The sequence below is a fragment of the Mugil cephalus genome, chromosome 4, assembly GCF_022458985.1.
Source record: "Mugil cephalus isolate CIBA_MC_2020 chromosome 4, CIBA_Mcephalus_1.1, whole genome shotgun sequence".
NCBI classification, from domain to species: Eukaryota; Metazoa; Chordata; class Actinopteri; order Mugiliformes; family Mugilidae; genus Mugil; species Mugil cephalus.
In genome coordinates, this window is record NC_061773.1 from 9,682,651 (window position 1) to 9,700,125 (window position 17,475).

The 17,475-nt window shown below is 42.5% G+C and overlaps 1 protein-coding gene across 2 annotated transcripts; it reads left to right on the top strand.

Moving 5' to 3' along the window:
* The first annotated feature begins 1,040 nt into the window (after positions 1 to 1,040).
* On the top strand, positions 1,041 to 17,177 carry LOC125006873 (rho GTPase-activating protein 40). 2 transcript variants are annotated; one of them, XM_047583345.1, is made up of 15 exons: positions 1,041 to 1,271; positions 5,414 to 5,637; positions 6,497 to 6,717; positions 7,304 to 7,382; positions 7,993 to 8,141; positions 9,289 to 9,454; positions 9,689 to 9,780; positions 10,113 to 10,190; positions 11,017 to 11,176; positions 11,887 to 11,969; positions 13,057 to 13,263; positions 13,468 to 13,611; positions 13,776 to 13,927; positions 14,077 to 14,132; positions 14,620 to 17,177. In XM_047583345.1, exons 1-15 carry the CDS (start codon positions 1,189 to 1,191, stop codon positions 14,724 to 14,726), a joined length of 2,001 nt encoding a protein of 666 aa, XP_047439301.1. In that variant the 5' UTR covers positions 1,041 to 1,188; the 3' UTR covers positions 14,727 to 17,177. The 2 variants fall into 2 exon arrangements, with proteins under 2 accessions (XP_047439301.1, XP_047439300.1); XM_047583344.1 differs by lacking the exon at positions 1,041 to 1,271 and adding an exon at positions 3,006 to 3,427.
* Positions 17,178 to 17,475: the final 298 nt, after the last annotated feature.

Below are 17,475 nucleotides of genomic sequence, written 5' to 3' on the forward strand. Positions count from 1 at the left end.
GCTGCTGCATTACAAAGTCCAGTCCTTAGGAATAAATTCCATAGCTCTTTCATAATGAGACAGAAATAGCAGAGCTCATGAAAAGTTTTACTTTGAGCTGGATTATGACGCCATAATAACACCAGCACTTGTTTTAACTACTCTACCCCATAGTATTATATATACCCCAGTGTAAAGATCAAACAGAGAATAGTCATTTACAACTAATCACAATTGATAACATTCACAACCCTTTCTTCCCCTAATGTCTTGTTTAAGGGAACTTTTCTAATGGCACTTTGATTTTTGGGGCACGTTTCATGTACTAACACATGGTGCAGAAAACATTTAAGCCTGCAATGAAACTAGTCACAGCTGCAGCATAATGACTGAACTCATCAATCGTTTTTATCTGAAGAGATCGAAGGTCAGGTCACAACTGAACTTTGGCCTTGAAACTTGTCGTACTGTGTTATATTCAAGAGATGTTATAGTTGGCACAAATTTTATTTCATGTTGTTTGTGCTCTTTGCCTCATCCACCACATACTATATTCTTCCCTGTGTTCCTCCTTCAGAGACCTATAAGGTCTCAATAAGGAGATTTTCAATCCTGTCTCACAAATTGAACATGACAGTTATTCACATTCAACCATGCTGTAGATAATTTACAGTTAAGTGGAAGATGTCCTTCAGTAACCACCATAAAAACTTCGAACCAAAGGTCAGGTTAAAGAAACAGGGTGGCTTCCTGTGCTTACGTTTGATCAGTACCAGCAACGACTATGTGGATGTTTCATACGTTTCTTCGTCCCAATAAGACGAGAAACCGCAGCATAAGTTGACCCAAAAAGCGAATGGAGCCGCCGCAGCAGACAGGCCAGTCAATCAGACATGCAGCTGTTGTGTTGCTCCATCCATTCAGCCCCCACTCCTCCCCAACCATGCTAACCATTCATATGATATCTCCCTCCTGCCTGTCCCAGCCCCAGCCAGTTATTCAGCCACTCAGCTTCTCTCCCTCCCAACCCCCCATGCAGACTTCTTTTCCTGCCCCAGGATGCGACGTAGTGACGTGACTGCCAACACAGTTAGACTGTCCTTGTTCTAATGTGTTTGTGCATTGAAGAGATTACAAGGAAACAGCTTGCCAGGGGCAGGCAGCCGCTGTTTCCTACAGCTTGCAGCAGTTTGGGGGGCCAACAGCAGGATGCCATGGGGGAGAAGTGGCTCAGCAGCCCTGCTGCTGCTACTCTCAGGCAAAGGTATCGGGCGCGCCAAAGCCAAAGCCAGGTAGGACTAGGCTTTCACCGCTCTCACTGTGGACTGTTGGGCTTGTAGCTCATGTATATACACTTTTAATGAAAATAGGTTTGGGTGCTGCTTTGGTTTGACAGTTTTTTTCCCCGGTGTTAGCCAAAACTTTAACTGTCTAAATGCTGTCAGATTGAGTTTTGCTATTATGGTGTCTTTTTAAATGTTTTGATTTGAGTGTTTTGTAGACTTACCGTGATTCAAAGCCATCAGTCTCAGTGTTATCTATTTAAAAGATCCTGTCTCTGCGACGGGTTGATAAACACCTTCTCAAGGCCATATGAGCTAATTGTTGCATTCTTTACTAGCTAAGAGGCTTTCAGTGGAGTTCAGCCACGAGCATTAAACACTGTATTGCTTTCAACACGAGACACTTTTTAAAGTGGATTACTGTGCTCCTTGAGCAGTTTTTTGTTTGGGGTTACTTTGTGTTGTTCCCATAGTGCTGAGTATGAAGGTAGACAACTTCTTCACATTTTGTCCATTCTTCTCTGAAAGTGGATGGCTTCCTGTTTATTCTCTGAGTTAATGGGAGGTCCATTCAACGAGGAACAATCACAGCACCCTGACATTTTCTTTAGTTAGTTTCTAAAATTAACATGGACCTTTTGCTTTGCTTTGAGTTAAAAATGACTCTTAGCTGATAGAATAATAAATAAAAAAAAAAGACAGGGAATTTCTTTCCCTGGTTTCTATTGAGATTACATGTCATGATTGCTGGCATTTTAACTTGTGGTTAAGCTTTTCAGTTATTTGTAAGTGAGTGAGTGAGTGAATCTGATGCAAAGCAAGTTTATGTTGAGCTTTTATGAAAATAAATTCCATAGACTCCATAAGGCTGTCATTAGACAGAACTGAGTCACGCAGACGTGCGTTTGAGTAAAACGTGTAAACATACACGGCTATTGGCTTTCTGCGTCAAAAATACTGGAATATTTTTCTCTCTTTTCTCTTCTCCGTAACATTTAAGGTGTTTGAGTTTTGTCTGTTTGCATCGTCAACTGATATATGGGTCACATTAGCATGAAAAGAGAAAATGAAAAAAACAACGACGAGTCAGGTTGTCAGGTCAGTGAAGATTATAGGGCTTCTTACACTCAATGCAGACAGACCTGTTGCACTTGAGAAACCTGAGAAAATGTGTCTTGGTTTATGTTTCTGTCACTCTGCCTCGCACCTATAGACATGCACTACGACACACAGCTGACACTTGACCCTTTGTTGTAGCAAAGGTTTATGTACTCAGGTATGGGGATGTTATTGTACTATGAAGAACATGAATGGTGCGGTTCGTACTTCAGTGTGTTCTTCTGCAAGCGAAGCATGATTTGACTTAACTCACCGCATCATGAGCTGTTTCATTATAGATTGCAGCACAGTTTGAAAATAAAGAGAATCCTTTGATCCATATGATTAATTTATTTCTTAGCCGTGACATAACGTGACAGAGAGGCGATACAATGCCTCATCTTATGTAACAAAGAATTCTTGATTAATGAGAAGGGTTGTACTGCTTCGCCCAAAGAAAAGTTCACTGAAGCCTGCGAGGTGTTTATGTGACATTAATTTTGTCAGCTTTCACAAATGGATCTAGAGAGTTCACTGTTCACATCCATTAGACATCTATTGGCCTAACAAGAAGCCAGAAAAAAAAAAACACACACAATTAAAAAGTCTTTCAGAGACAGAGAGGAAGTTGCCAGTCATCAGGCATGTAGGCAGGGCGTTTTACAGGGGAGGGGACAGGTGAGAATGATGTGTTGATGTTCATGGGGTTGACACTCCCTCCTGCATTCCACCTCCAGTTCAACTCAGCTTGCAAGCATGCCACCCAGCCTCAAACCACGCTGAAGACTTAGAACATTACTTCCTGCCGCCGCTCAGAGAAACTGGAGCAGAGAACAGATTTACACTGACAACGTCTAACCACCAGGACTGGATAAAGCTAGTTTTTGTGCAGGACTAATTCCCTTTAATAGTGTGGATATGGGAGGCAGAGAGGAGGTAATGGTGAGCAGCCTTGGATCCAACATGCAGTCTCCACGTACCAGATTGACCCGTTTCAGGCTCCATCCAAACCAAACCCAATTGAGGCCCAGGCGAGTGAAGCCGTTGTATCTCAGGAATAAAATCAGGTAGGTGGCATGAGAAAGAATTAGAGCTGGAGGTGGATCAGGACCAAATTCAAACGTGTTTTGGGGAAAGTCTGACAGTAGTCTATGCTGTAAGTGAAACTATATAGATGGCACATCGATGCCAAGACATTAACATGTCTTTCAAACCCCCGCAGAGTTGGTGTATGTAGTTCGCGCATAGTGCTCACTGTTCTCTGTGCAAGGTTACATAAGCCTGTAATTATAATGTATTAACTTAATGTGTAGACAATCAAAACATTAAGTGGATACTTATTATGTAACTAGTATTAAGTACGTTTTTTAAATGTACTCTTTTATGTCACTTAGAAGTTGTGTTTCCACTAGATATGAAACAGCTATTTTAAAATCACTCTTCAACAACTGGATTAATGGAAATTTAATTGCTCAAGTCGTTTAAAGCAAGGATGTCAGATATACAGACTTGCTGGTTTGTTTGTGTTTATTGTAATTCTAAACTCTTTGGGTTTTTGTTGGCTGGTTGGAGGAAACCAGCAATGTCTGTGATTATGGTATTCACCATTATTTTCTGACAGTTTATATAACATACACTGAAAAAGGTCTGGCTTGTCAGGCCAATGTCTGCTAGTGTTCATTAATGCCGTTGCTCTTACCACCAGTCCAGTAGCTTGCAGCTCTGCATTTTAAAATGCATTCATTGTTTTTGAATATAAAACTTGCATAAATGTTTGAGGTTTTCCGCTGAATGAATGTCCTGTCACATTACATGGTATCCTCTCTGCTCTGTGTGTTGGAATGTGCCCACACTGGTCCGGAGAACCAGAAGAAGTGATGGCATGACCCATTTTACTTAATAACAATGACAGTTTTGAAGGCTTTGAATCACTCAAAGAACTGTCATAATGTAGTTTTATGTAATAGCAGTACATTCAGTGCACAGTTAGAATTCTTTCATTTAGATGATGAATAGATTTGATTTTTAATTCACCATTTACTGGGGACATTGTTAAGTGTTACTGAAAACAAAGAGCTACTACGTCCTACTGTAGAAACTTTCTGATGATTGTTCAGAAAAGATGCTTTTATTGAATTAGGTTTCTGTCGAAACTCGCAACATCACATCTCCCCTACCCCCTCTTTTGAAACACAGTGAAACTGGTTTAACATACCAAAGCACTCATCCTAAACAACACGGATTTCACTCGTGGGTGATGTGGGCATTTTTGAGGAGCATCTTATTTGTTGACATACAGTTGTAAGCATGACAGATATTTTTGGCAAGCATCTGCACTGAAACTATTTCATTGTCTGTCGCTATGAGCATGCTGGCATGATAAGCCACCTTTGATTGTTTGAATGTGGACCAGCACTGGTTGGTATGTCGACTGAGATGAATGTGAGAAGAATGTGACTGAACTACAAAGCAGTGGGGTGAATCATTTCCGGTGTCTGTGGACATTGGATCACGTTTTTATGTTTTAGGGGGAGAGTGCGTCTGCCAGCTGAGTGTCCCTTTGTTAGAGAATAGTATGTTCTGTTAGGTCCTACAGAAAACATGCAGGCAGGTTTATCAATGCTTTGGTTTGGACAGAAAACAGAAGTCAAATTAAGACAATTTATCATCTATCTTGTTGAATTATACATTGTATGTTTTGTCTGTCATTGTTAGTGAGTTACATCAGATGAGAGAGGGTGGAGCCCTGGTACAAGCAGATATCACATTGTAACAGTGACATCTAGTGGACATGCAGGGCACTCTGCCTCCAGGACACATTTTGCAAGAACAATAGAGACCCCCCTTTGTGTCCGTTCTCGCCATCGCTCTCCGGGCCTCCCTCCATCCCACTCCTTTTGTTTCTACATCTCTCTGGGCTCTCCCAGCTGATTCATCCTCCCGTCACCGGTTCAGTTTCCGTCTCTGCCGCGTTCGTATGCGTCTTTGTGTTTCTGCTCATTTGTTTGCATGCATGCGTGTGATTTCTTTACGTGTGTGTATGTCTGCACCAGAGATCCCAGCCCCACCGAGATGAGCGTGGAGCCCTGGCACAGCCCGCAGGACCAGGCAGCTGCTGAACACGCGCACAGCACGCACACGGCGCTCTCCCAGGATCAGGAGCAGCACCCCGACAAACTCTGCTTGGACTCATTTTGGAGTGAGGTTGAGACCATCCGACAGGGGAGTGGCTACACAGACCTTGACTGCAGCAGGAGAGACTCCAGACAGTCAGAAGGTAAACACTGTAAATCTGATGCTGGTCGGTGTAGGAATGGACAGAAAAGCTGAGAAAAATGTACTCATGAGCTCATCTGGTAGCATTACAAAATATTCATGTTTAATTCAGCTGCTACAGAGATCCTGCATGAAATGATGCATTTGTCCTGGCAACGTATCAGGTTTCTCCCATGCCGCAAAGCACCGCTCATCACCATGACAACAGCTTCAAACACTCTGTGGCGGGGAGTGCTTTATACACAAAGCCAAATAGCCATTTATGAATGTGGACTTTTAATGGGAGTACTCTTTTATTATACCCATTCAAATGATCTGATTGTGTGTATTCTACCCTTTAATGGACAGAAGCAGCGCTTTAACGTTTTACTAACGTGTAAACAATCTGCGTGTCAATTTAAAATACTTACTAATGACTGCATTTAGGGCCCAAAAGCCAGGTCTTCATAAGCAGATCTGTTACTAGTTCATACTTAAATTTTGACTGGAGGGTTTTTGTTACACTGCCTGATACAATTGCTGCGGAGTTACCTGAACTAACTGTAAATAGTAAAGTTTAATATGTGACCCGTTTAGAGAACAGATAAAGAGATGATAATTTTGTTTACTCTCAATGAAGCAGTTACATTTGCTTATGTTGCATCTTATGATGTCGCTCTTTGTTACTAATTGGCTTGTTCTCTAGCAACAAATTTACCTGTTACTTTACTAGCAAACTTAGCAAATCATTCAATCTAGTTAGAAGTTACTTAAAGTTAATTTATTGCGTTTTATCGCCATCTTGTTGTTGTTAGTTTGTGTTCATATTCCATCCATCCATTTGTGTCTCAACGCCTGCTCCATGTATGTATTTGTCTCAGAAGGGGAACAAGAGGAGCAGTGGCTGGCCGATGCTGGTTTGTCGACCCTCATCAGTGAAGACAGTGAGGATGTGGACAAAGCGGTGTTGCTGTCTACTCTGACCCGGACGCAGGCTGCGGCTGTTCAGCGCCGCCTGGATTCCTACACGCTGTCCCTCCGCAAAAGGAACAAACCGCCACCGCGCGACGTTCGTGACATCTTCAACTCCCCTATCGCTCAGGTCAGGATATAGTTAAATGTCCATCAGAGTTGGTCTGAGGCAGACAGTTCTGCAGCCGACCACCAAAAAATGACGATTAAAACATCCTAATCTGTTTGTATGCAGCTACTTAAAAAGCATGTCATGTCGTATATTTTTTTATCAACATGTAAATATCAGCCTCAGATTCTAAAATCAGAGGCTTTGATTGCTGTAGAAAGTCTTGTGTGAAAGCAGAGGCTGCGTATGTCACACAGTAAATGCATTATGCAATAAAATATAAAATACCAATTTCCCAGGCGACTGTAAGTTCTCAGTGAGGGTCTCTCTATTGTTCCAGTGTATTGTGCTGTCTTGTTCCACTCAGGGTGACTGTCCTGTGACAATGAAGCCAAATCACATGTAAAGGCCATGCTTTGTCCTCAGTGCCTGCCTGACTCATCCAGCGTAGAGCTTCTGTTCCTCCGATCCTTATCAGTGCTTTATCAAAGAAAACACTCTGTCTACTCTTGTCCATCTGATTAATGGACAAAAGCACACAAATTTTATTCCCAGCGGTCGACAGAAAAGAATTAGTTTGAAACGTGTCTGTGTGCTCTTTCATCAGACCCTCCTCCCTGAGTCTCAACATAGCGACGAACGGCCCCAACACAGCATGGCGTCAGTTACCAAAACACCACTAACAGGTAAGAGCAACTCAATATAGACTCATATCAAACATAAACTTGCAAGTACGACAGACAGTAGCAAATAAGTAGATGGGTAAATGTGTGAGTACAGCAGCAGTTGAAACTAACAAGCTCCATCATCTGGAGTTAACACTTTATTTATAGTCTTTAATAACATGTCTGAATAACTGAGCAGCAGATTTGACATGGTCTGATGAGAACGATCAGGTCACAGCCCAGTTATCTGTCTTCACATTGGATCAGATTAATCTCCGGATAACACCTCGTCTCTCCATGCAGGTGCTTGGGGAAAGTCCCCGATTGTGTTCTGTGATAAAAACCAGGAAGAAGTGTTTGAATAATTGAATGAATAATACAATTCATTTCTCCGTGTTTTAGTGTTCTAAATATACAACAGAGACCATAGCGCTCAAAGATAATGGTGATAGACTACAGCAGTATTTTTGTTTTTATAAATATCTGTTCTTTTGTTGTGGCAGATAAGAGTTAGTGAGAAGATAAAGGAAGTTGGCGGTAGACTTCTTCATTTCCATTTTGACGTTAGGTTGTTTTTTTCCCCCCTCTTGTGCCATCACGTAGCGTGAATTCATTTTAATTTCTCCCTCAGCCGTGACACCAGAGCACCAGCGATGTGCTCCTAAAGAGGAATTCTTCATCACTGACGTGGCTTACTGCGAACAGGCTGTCATTTTCCTCAAACAAGCCAAACTCCCACAGAGTAACAGCCAACGCAGGAAAGAGGACAGCACCCTGCCTGTAAGCTCCCAAACACTTTGCATCTCTTCCACTAACTTTCCCGGCCGGATGTCGGCTCCACTGGTACTAGAGAAAAGTAATTTCAAACAACCAAATTCTGGAAATGATCCACTGATGAAACGGGACTGAATTTGCAAATGGAACATAAAGAAAATTCAATACAATTTTATTTATAGTAGCGTCAGTAACAATACAAATGGTCTTAAGACACTTTACAAAAACACTCACATGTGTTAGTGCTACTGATTTAAAAGAATCCTATGATTTGAAGGGGAAGCACTGTACATGATGAAGATACCAGCTTTTAACAGTTTGGCTCTTGCACCAGGACGACAGTTTAACAGAATTCAATTTGTTCATGGAGATTTTAAGTCAGTACAGAAATGTCTGCACACTCACCTATAAAAGTACTATCTTAAAAAGTATTATCATTGGGTTGAAAATAACTGTTTACTGGGCACTTCAGCAGAATGACTGCCATGAACGCCTGTGGTTGGTTTTTTGCTGTGTATGCAGCAACGTGTATTGTATGCGCAACATCAACATTACAAGTCATCTGATTTCAACCAAGTAATCACATTAAAGTTGTTTTAAATTATTTGTGCCTGTGTTTATGTGAGCTTGGGATTATCAGTTATTTTGATAGTATTAAACTTGAACAAATAAATTCAATCCAAGCTTTTCACATAAATCATTGTACATGTCAGTCCATGTTTGGAAAGCTGACAATACACTCAAATGTTATATTATAATGCATTTGCACTACTCTGCAGTCGATTAGATAACAAGGTTAATCACAAAGAGAGTGATTGAAACTAAACAATATGAGATTTGTTGTGTCTCAAAGTCCAGCAGATTTATTTTTCTGGCTAAATAGTTTGTGTTTTTTTCTTTCCAAAAGAATCACACAGTTCTGGAGGGGACTTTTGTTTTGAGTTTTAATTAGTGGTGTTAATTATGCATGGGCACAGTTAACACATTGATTGAAAACACTGCCTAGAAAGGAACTGATATACGGTATATTGCAATAGGTATATTCTTATTTTGTTCTTTTTCTCATGTGTCTCCCTCTTCACCTCCATTTTGTTCCTATCACCTCCATCCCTCCTCTTCTCACTTTCCTCTCCCTCCACTCTCACCTCCTCAGCGGGTGATACGCCCCAAGTGCCGTCTAGGAGTGACACGCATTCAGGATCTTTCCCACACTGACATGAAGAAGGTGCGTCAGTTGGCTCTCATCGACATGACGGCGCTGTGTGACCTCCTAGAGCTGGAGGTCAAAAGGCACAAAATGGGCCGGAGGAAAATCCCAGGTATGTAGTAGTATCACTCACTGCCAAGTGCTGCCACATAGGCAGCACTGAAAATGATACAAAATACATTTTTTTTAGAATGGATTAATCTGTCGTAAATAATCCTTTTAAAGCATAATGATCTTATTTACATATAAGAACACACACAACAACATCTGACACACAACCAGTGGAGAATTTCTTCCGCAATGTTGTTTTTGACGAATGTTCTCCTGACACTTTGGTCTCCTGCAGAGAGCACTCTGTTTGGGGTGCCACTGGCCACGCTGCTGGAAAACGATCAGAAAATGAAGCCCAGCACCTCGACTCCTCTCTTCTTGCAGGCAGTAAGAACCCAATAGTGCACTATACACGTACAGTACATTTATTCTACGTCTGTTCTTCACTCCTCTAACACAAGACGACAGTTTTCATTTTACCTGTTTTTGCTTGCGATGTGTTATATTCAGTTTTGCTTGTGTTGAACACACAAACAGCGTCTTTTAATTCTGGAGGACATTAAACATTCCCAGTGTCCTCTGTGTGTGAGGACGCTTTGACCACACCCTGCTGGTAGCAGCAGTTACTGAGTATAACCAGCAGAGGTGAGCGAGAGATTCTTATCTACTGACGCTTGACTCTGCTGATGTCTCTCTCTTCCCTCTCTCTCTTTCTGCAGTTGTTGTCGTTTTTGGAGAAGAAAGGAGTCGATTCGGAGGGGATCCTGCGGGTTCCAGGATCTCAGTCCAGAATCAAGGTGCAAATCTGGATGTACACACATACACGCTGCCCCTAAGTGTTGTTTTTATTCGTCTTGCGTATAAAGCAAGGTAAAATATTTCATGACCTAAATGGCATGAAATATTGACGTTGTAAAATGTCAGAAGTACTTGGGAAGCAGAGAGGAAAATCAACTGACTTTACTGTGTTTAACTACAGCTGACATTTGGAAAAACAAGCAAACAACGAGACAAAATCAATAATGCTTTTTCAGCTGCCAGATATCCCTCATTGCACTGTGTGCATTAGCTTACACATACAGGTGACTCTGAACCAGTTAAATAAAAGCTACCACCAGAGGGCGCCACTCAGCACTAATGTAGGAAAAGCTTCCAGCACAGATACTGAATTAGAGGATTTGAGAACAATGATCTCTCAGAAACAGTTAAACCAGTTTCATATTTTGGTTGTACATTATTTCCTTTTTTATGATTTTAATAACATTTCAAATTATTACACATATTAATGATTATTTTCACACAGTGCCTTTCATCAAGTGGACCTTTAAAACACACTAAACGTAACAACTTGATTAATACAAAAACATAGAAACACCACAAAATATGTAAAGTTCAAGAATAGAAACAAATTAGAGTAGAAATAAATTTAATACAGGTTTTCACATCAAGACTGATCAGTGAAATATTTGAATAACATATATGTTTGTTTGAGGCCGTGACAGATCCTCAAGATAAATAATCTTAAACAACAGACAGTTTTTAATGAGAACAGAACAGCAGAGGAATCACAGAGTGGTCTTGTTGCCAACGTCTTCTGAAATCTACATTGTTTCCTTTGTGCAGTTGCTGCAGCAGAACTTGGAGGCCAACTTCTACTCAGGGCAGGTCAGCTGGGATGAAGTGAGTCCGAACGACGCTGCAGCACTACTCAAGAAGTTCATCCGGGAGCTGCCGGCCCCTCTGCTCACCGCCGAGTACCTCAACACCTTCAGCGGAGTCAGGGGTCAGTGGATGCTACACAATGATTTCTGTGTTTGTATTACATTGTATGTTCTTGTGTCGTTATTCTTTACTGTGTGCAGCATTTTAAGACGCTTCCACACATACTGTACATTAGCTGCACACAGTCTTTCTGACCTGTCTTTATTATGTATGAGATCATCAAATTCAGTTTGCATTAATTTACTGTATAAAATCAGCACATGCAACAGTTCCTCTTCCCTTCTCTACACAACGATCTGCTGCCCTCTTTTCCCAACAGCTCTGTAGGGTTCACATAATAATCGCCTAACTCTCTTCACCGTGATGACAGGGCTGTGTGACGCTTATCTTTTTTGCCGCCGCTGAAAAATCAACATTAAGATGAACAAGTCGATAAGATTTTAAGAGGTGTCCCAGCTCCACAAATACATTTGCAGTGACAGCAGCAGACCAGGAGATCACCTGCTTTCACATGAGCTTCACCTTAATAAAAAAAAGCAGATTTATATTAATATAACCTGACTGATAACTCCCTGATGTATAGTTTCAGGATCAATTCAACATGATAAACGACAGAGACATAAGCTAACAAACCTAATGGCCACCTGTCACAATGCTATTAATCTTTAGACAACCCATTACTCTCAGTCTGAAACAAAGGAAATGAACAGTGTGTCCATGTGTGTGTCTGCATGTGTTCAGTCTGTCTTACTCCCTCACTTTCTCCTTCAGACATCACAGAGCTGAAGCAGAAACTCCACATGTTGAACCTGCTCATACTGCTGCTGCCTGAGCCCAACAGAAACACACTGAAGGTAAAAACACTTTTCAGCTCTTCACTTTATGGTTTCGTAACAGAATGAGCGAGTCTTGCCCTTAAACAATCATAACAGAATAGAAATAGATTTTTTAAATGGTCTCAGTCACTGCAAAGAGCTGCAGAGAATTTTAGTTCCTTCTCAATATGAATCATTTTTGTTTTACTCAAGTACAAAGTTAAAATACTTGGTGTTGAATTTGATGTACCACTTTATACTACTTACAAATGCTCTACTTTTAACCCACATCATTTATGTTTTACTATTATTTTACATCAAACCAAATTCAGACAATGAAGTTTTTTTAATAGTATCTATAACTGCACATGGTTCATGGTTGAGTAAACATGAAACTTATCTCATATTGGATGTGGGTTGAGAGGTGGGATACAGCCTGAACATATACCTACCAATTTAATGTAGGATTTCAGTATTTTTACAGTTTAATATCACTGATTTACTTCATAGTAAAGAAGTAGAATATTAATTTATGTCAAGAAAACCAATAATGGCATAAAACAGGACTTTTACACAAACAAAAACTTCCCCAAAAAGAGTTAAACTGGACATTTGAGAACAACCCAAAGCTGTTTAATATTGTTCACTCGAAGCTGCCGCCTCCTCTTAGATTTGTCAGAAATGTATCCCAGATGATACTTGACCAAAGAACTGTTCCATAAAACATTACTGTATCATTCTGCTCATAATCCACATCGAAAAAAGCTCTGTTATATAACAACTTGCATTAACCGTGACTCACTTTCACCGACACAAGTGTGCAGTCAGCTCCACTTATAGCAGCCAGGAGCATAAAGCCCACCTGAACCAATTACTTTGACTCCAGTGGAGGCAGCTGAAACTTACTGTTCATTAACATACATCTCAGCAGAGGTGTTACGGATGATGCAGTCACTGTGATAATTCATGTGACTGTATTCTGTGCTGCGTGTAAGCAGGAGTTCTTCCTGATTCTTCAGCTGAGGGAGGATCTAAAACACATGTTCAACCTTCGTGCTTCACGGTTTTAACCAGAAACAACAGAAATATCTTCAGTTTCACGTGTCTCCGTGTGTGTTTCCTTAAGGCCTTGCTGGAGTTCCTCAGTAAGGTGATTTCCAGGGAAAAGAGGAACAGAATGAATCTGTGGGCCGTCGCCACCATCATGGCTCCCAACCTCTTCCTCCATAAGGCCGTCCCCAGCAAACTGACCGAAGGGGCAGAGAAAGGACAGGCGGAGAAGGCAGCTGACGTTATGAGGCTCCTCATCCGCTACCAGGACTTGCTCTGGACGGTAGGACCAGAGACACATTAGATATGACAAAAATAAAATACAGCAGAAGCTGTAAATAATGTAGACCCAACAGTTCATTCTGTGTCATGTTTTTTCTGGAAAGTCCCAGAGAAATCAAGTGGCATGTCTGGTGACACTCTACACATTTCTTGGCATGAAAGCACATGCCTCATAAATGCTGTGTCACATTGTTTCCCCCTTCAGGTTCCAAATTTCCTCATCGGCCAGGTGCGCAAGCTTAACGAAAACAATAACCGGCGCTACCAGTTCTATGATCGCCGCATAAAGAACCTGCTGAGGAAGATCCACACAGACAGCAAAGACAAACCTGACAAAAACAACTCAGAGGTGAGCTGCTTTAGCGGCGCTGCAATGAGCCCGTGTTGGCCGCGATCACTGAAAGAAACGTTCTTTGTGTTTGAAAAAAAAAGTCCACACTAGACTCTTAACTGGTACGAAATCAGTGTTATTACAGTGCTGAAAGCTGTCGTGCTGTTGTTCGTTTCCTGCAGTCGCATCGTACAGTGAAGGTTCAGGTTGGAGAGCTTGTGAGCGGCACGATGGAGTATCAGCTCAACATCAACTCCCGCGCCTCAGACCTCCTCGCACAGTTCCAGCGCCAGTTCCTCCGCAGCCCCGACAACGGGAAGGGGAAAATGCGAAGGTATGATAAACACCGTGAAGTAGTAACTTTACCGCATGAACCATGTCTGTTTGGATTATTCAAAAATGCAAAAGTGTGAACAAACTCACAGCTTTAACTTTGTTGTGTAGCATTTTTCCACCTTCATGGTGCCATGTGTCTCTCCACAGAAACGGGTCCGTGGCGTATCCAGAATGTGCCCTTTACGAAGTGGGAGGAAACATCGGTAAGTGCCTGCACTGTTTCCTCAGATCAGCGCAGCGCTGACATTTGCATGTCTTTCTGCTCACTGAGCTGATGAGAGTAGCAAGGTCTTATGTAACCAAGTGTGTAAGTGCCAAAGAGACACGAGCAGTTGCATCTGCAGTTATCAGAGCAGACAAATGCTTATTACACACATGTCTGTGCACTCACATGAGAGCTGTGAGCGGCACAACTAAAACTTTTTCAGTCCAACTTTGGGACGGAAAACTTGTAAAGTTTTACTTTTGATTATTGTTTTCAAACAACACAGGCCGAGAATAAATAAACTGAGACTGTTCTGCTCTCATGTAGACAAACAGTCATATTGGCCTATTGGACACATAAGGATTGGGTTACAAATAGTTCGGGGTTGCCTTGATTAAAAGTAAATTCTGTTATTCTTTTAGCTCATCTGCAAACAATTTGACAACTTTGTGGCTTAAGTAAATTATATTGTGTGTGTTCTGCAGGTGAACACTGTCTGGACCCCGACGCGCACCTTCTGGATTTGTGCAACAGTAACCCTGGAGGAGAATGGGTCATCAAGCTGAGACCCAACGGCAGCAGAGGTCTGTGACGTGGAGGCTGTGGGACGAGGGATGGACAGATCCAGGAAAGGGTTGCAAAAGAACAATAACAACAGTCTTAAAAAGACGACAACGTCTCTCCTCGGAGCAACAAGAGAGTAGGAGACAGATGGAGGAAGCAGAGACAGAGATGGACAATCTGCCAGGAGCAAAGCTGTCCCTGATCACATGACCACACATTGCCCTCTTTCTCTTCCACTCTTCCTTCCTCTTTAGGTTTCTCTCCATCTCCTTCTGCTCCTTTTCCCCTCCTGCTCCATCATTTCTCCTGCGTTCCTGCAGGGCTGCAGCGCTGCGAGCAAAACACTGCTGACGTGACTCATTACTTCCAACAGAGAACCTGCTGCACAGGACAGAGGAGGGAGACAGAGAGACACAGAATGGACAGTTTGCTTTTTCTCTCAAGCCATCCTCTCCCATGATGAGCGAGCAGATGGGGATGCAGAGCACCTCTGGCTATGGAGAGCCCAAGTTACCCCCTGTCTCAGGCCGGCTTCTGCTCCTCATACCCAGACAGTGTGTTCTCCTGCTCCTGGGTTTGATCCATCAGTCCTTTGTAAAAAAAAAAAAGCTGAAACATGATACGGACGTTTCTCTGCGTAGCTGAAGCTAAACTGATATCTAAGCATAAGCTGAGTACAAGATTTCTCATGTGAGTTATTATTATTCCCATATTTTACACAGTGCATTTGCATGACAGTAACCAAGTTAGTCAGAGAAAATGCAGGTTATCAGTGAACCTGGTCCACGTGAGTTTGGAGGAAGGGCTTCCCTTGATCACCTGTTTCATCCTTTTACCATTTTTAAAAGCTTTGGGGACAAAAGTAAACAAAGACGGAGGGCTTGTCAGCTCGTCTCCTTTCTTTGTCAGTGCCATTTAAAGAGGGGGAGAAACCCTGATGAACTGATATCCCTTTATCTGTGAAACCCTGAGATCTCCTGGGTGTTATGAAAAATCCACGGACTTCCAAGGACCCCTGACCTGAATGCGACGATTGCTCAGGAGACTTTTCTCTTTTGACACCAAGGGACTCGGTGTCGCAACCTCAAGGACAGACATTGTACCTCTAAAGGGAGTTTGTTAAGGACACACAGTGAAGCTGGTCTTCATCTTTAAACGTGAGCGAGTTGAAGGCGCTGAAGTGACTCGGGGGCGATACTGGGATTAATTATTATTATTTATATGAATGTAATACTGTTGTTGCTTCTGTACTTTGTGAGTATTGTGTAGGATAGAGAGACTTAGGATAATACGGAGTCGCTGCACTCAGTGTAAAAGTATGATGTGTTAAGGTGCCCATACTCGATGTGGGACTTTGCAGTGTTTGTGTACATGTATAGTTTTTTTTTTTGTTATGAATCTCTTTACATCTGTTAGCAGTAGTAAATATTGCTCATTCATATTCACTCTGCTGGCTGTGAGGGAGGGAGGGCGTCTCTGCTGGACGCTGAGTAGTGATCGTGTTGCTGCTCGAAGCCTTTTCCAAACATACACAAGCAGCAGACGAATGTATTTAACACTTTGTACCGATCACCAGACACGAATGATTTGCTCCCGGCAGCCGGAGCCATGTTGAGGCTCCGCGGCCATTTTGTGGAAAGCGTCTCGCGCTCTCCACTCGATAGACGCCATAATGACAGCGGGGCCCCGGCACCGCCATCTATCAACGCCCTCTGCTCAATCTCTGTCACCTCCTGGTAATGGACCATAATCGCGACGTGGCGCCTGCATCAGAAACGCGCGGAGGAATCGCGTTTCTTTGATAAAGCAGAAGGTAATAAATGGGTGTTATAAATTCTGTCGCCCCGGACCCGACGACGGTCGGCCTGTGTGTGTGCGTGCGTGCATGCGTGTGTGTGATGAGCTTCATTACACAAGTCCAATTGGCCTGTCCCAGGGTCCCAGACACAGTTCAGTGCCTCGGCACAAAGCGAGCTGATGAAACCGCCTTCTGCTGACAATCAGGAGAACTGGGTCACCTCTGAAGCAGCTTCCCAGAGGGCGAGCAGTGTTAGTCCAAACACCCCGAGGAGCAGAGCACATGCACACACGCGCTGCCTAAACACACATGCTGGACGCCACCATGAGGTGTCACCAAATCAAGGGCCGCGAGTCCACAGTACAGCGTTTTCCTATCGACCGTGTTCGTGTTTGTATATACGTGAATGTGTTTGTGTGAGAAATTGAGAGGACGCTTCCTGAAACAGTGTTATCCGTGTAAATCACTCCTGAAGCTGGACAGTTACGAGGACATTTGCTTCCTGCTGGGATCGACGTGTCGACCTTTTGTTTGGTGGTGATTTTGGACGTCAGCAGACGTCAGAATGTATATTTATGTCCTTTACAAGTTTTTAATATGTCTGTGAAAAGTACTTTCCTCTAGAGAAAAACACTTTCGAGATGTTGCTTTTTTTTGTCAATAAATGTGACTCTAATGTTGTGCTAAGCATGATTTATTTTTTCATTATGAGCTGCGCTGGAAAGATGCTATCAACAAAAGCGTCATTCATCAACGGTACAGTTCCATCTGCTCCTCCATATTTATGCATCCACAAAAAGACAAAGCCACGTGTGACAACAGAGAAAGTCCGTACTGAGGCGTCGCTTTGATTCTGCTGCAGTAATCAATAGAGAGATTAACCTTGTAATGTGCGCGGGTGGAGAGGCCGGAGCTGCTCAGTTCCTTGATTATTCATCACCCGCGCTCCTGGAGAAACCATTTGCGACTAACTGCTTCA

What these genes read in the sequence shown, in the direction of transcription:
- LOC125006873 (XM_047583344.1), top strand. Translation starts at nt 3,279, where the DNA reads ATGGGAGGCAGAGAGGAGGTAATGGTGAGCAGCCTTGGATCCAACATG. An exon ending in AGACTCCAGACAGTCAGAAG is followed by an intron (nt 5,638 to 6,496) that starts GTAAACACTGTA and finishes TATTTGTCTCAG; the next exon opens with AAGGGGAACAAGAGGAGCAG. An exon ending in GATCTCAGTCCAGAATCAAG is followed by an intron (nt 10,191 to 11,016) that starts GTGCAAATCTGG and finishes TCCTTTGTGCAG; the next exon opens with TTGCTGCAGCAGAACTTGGA.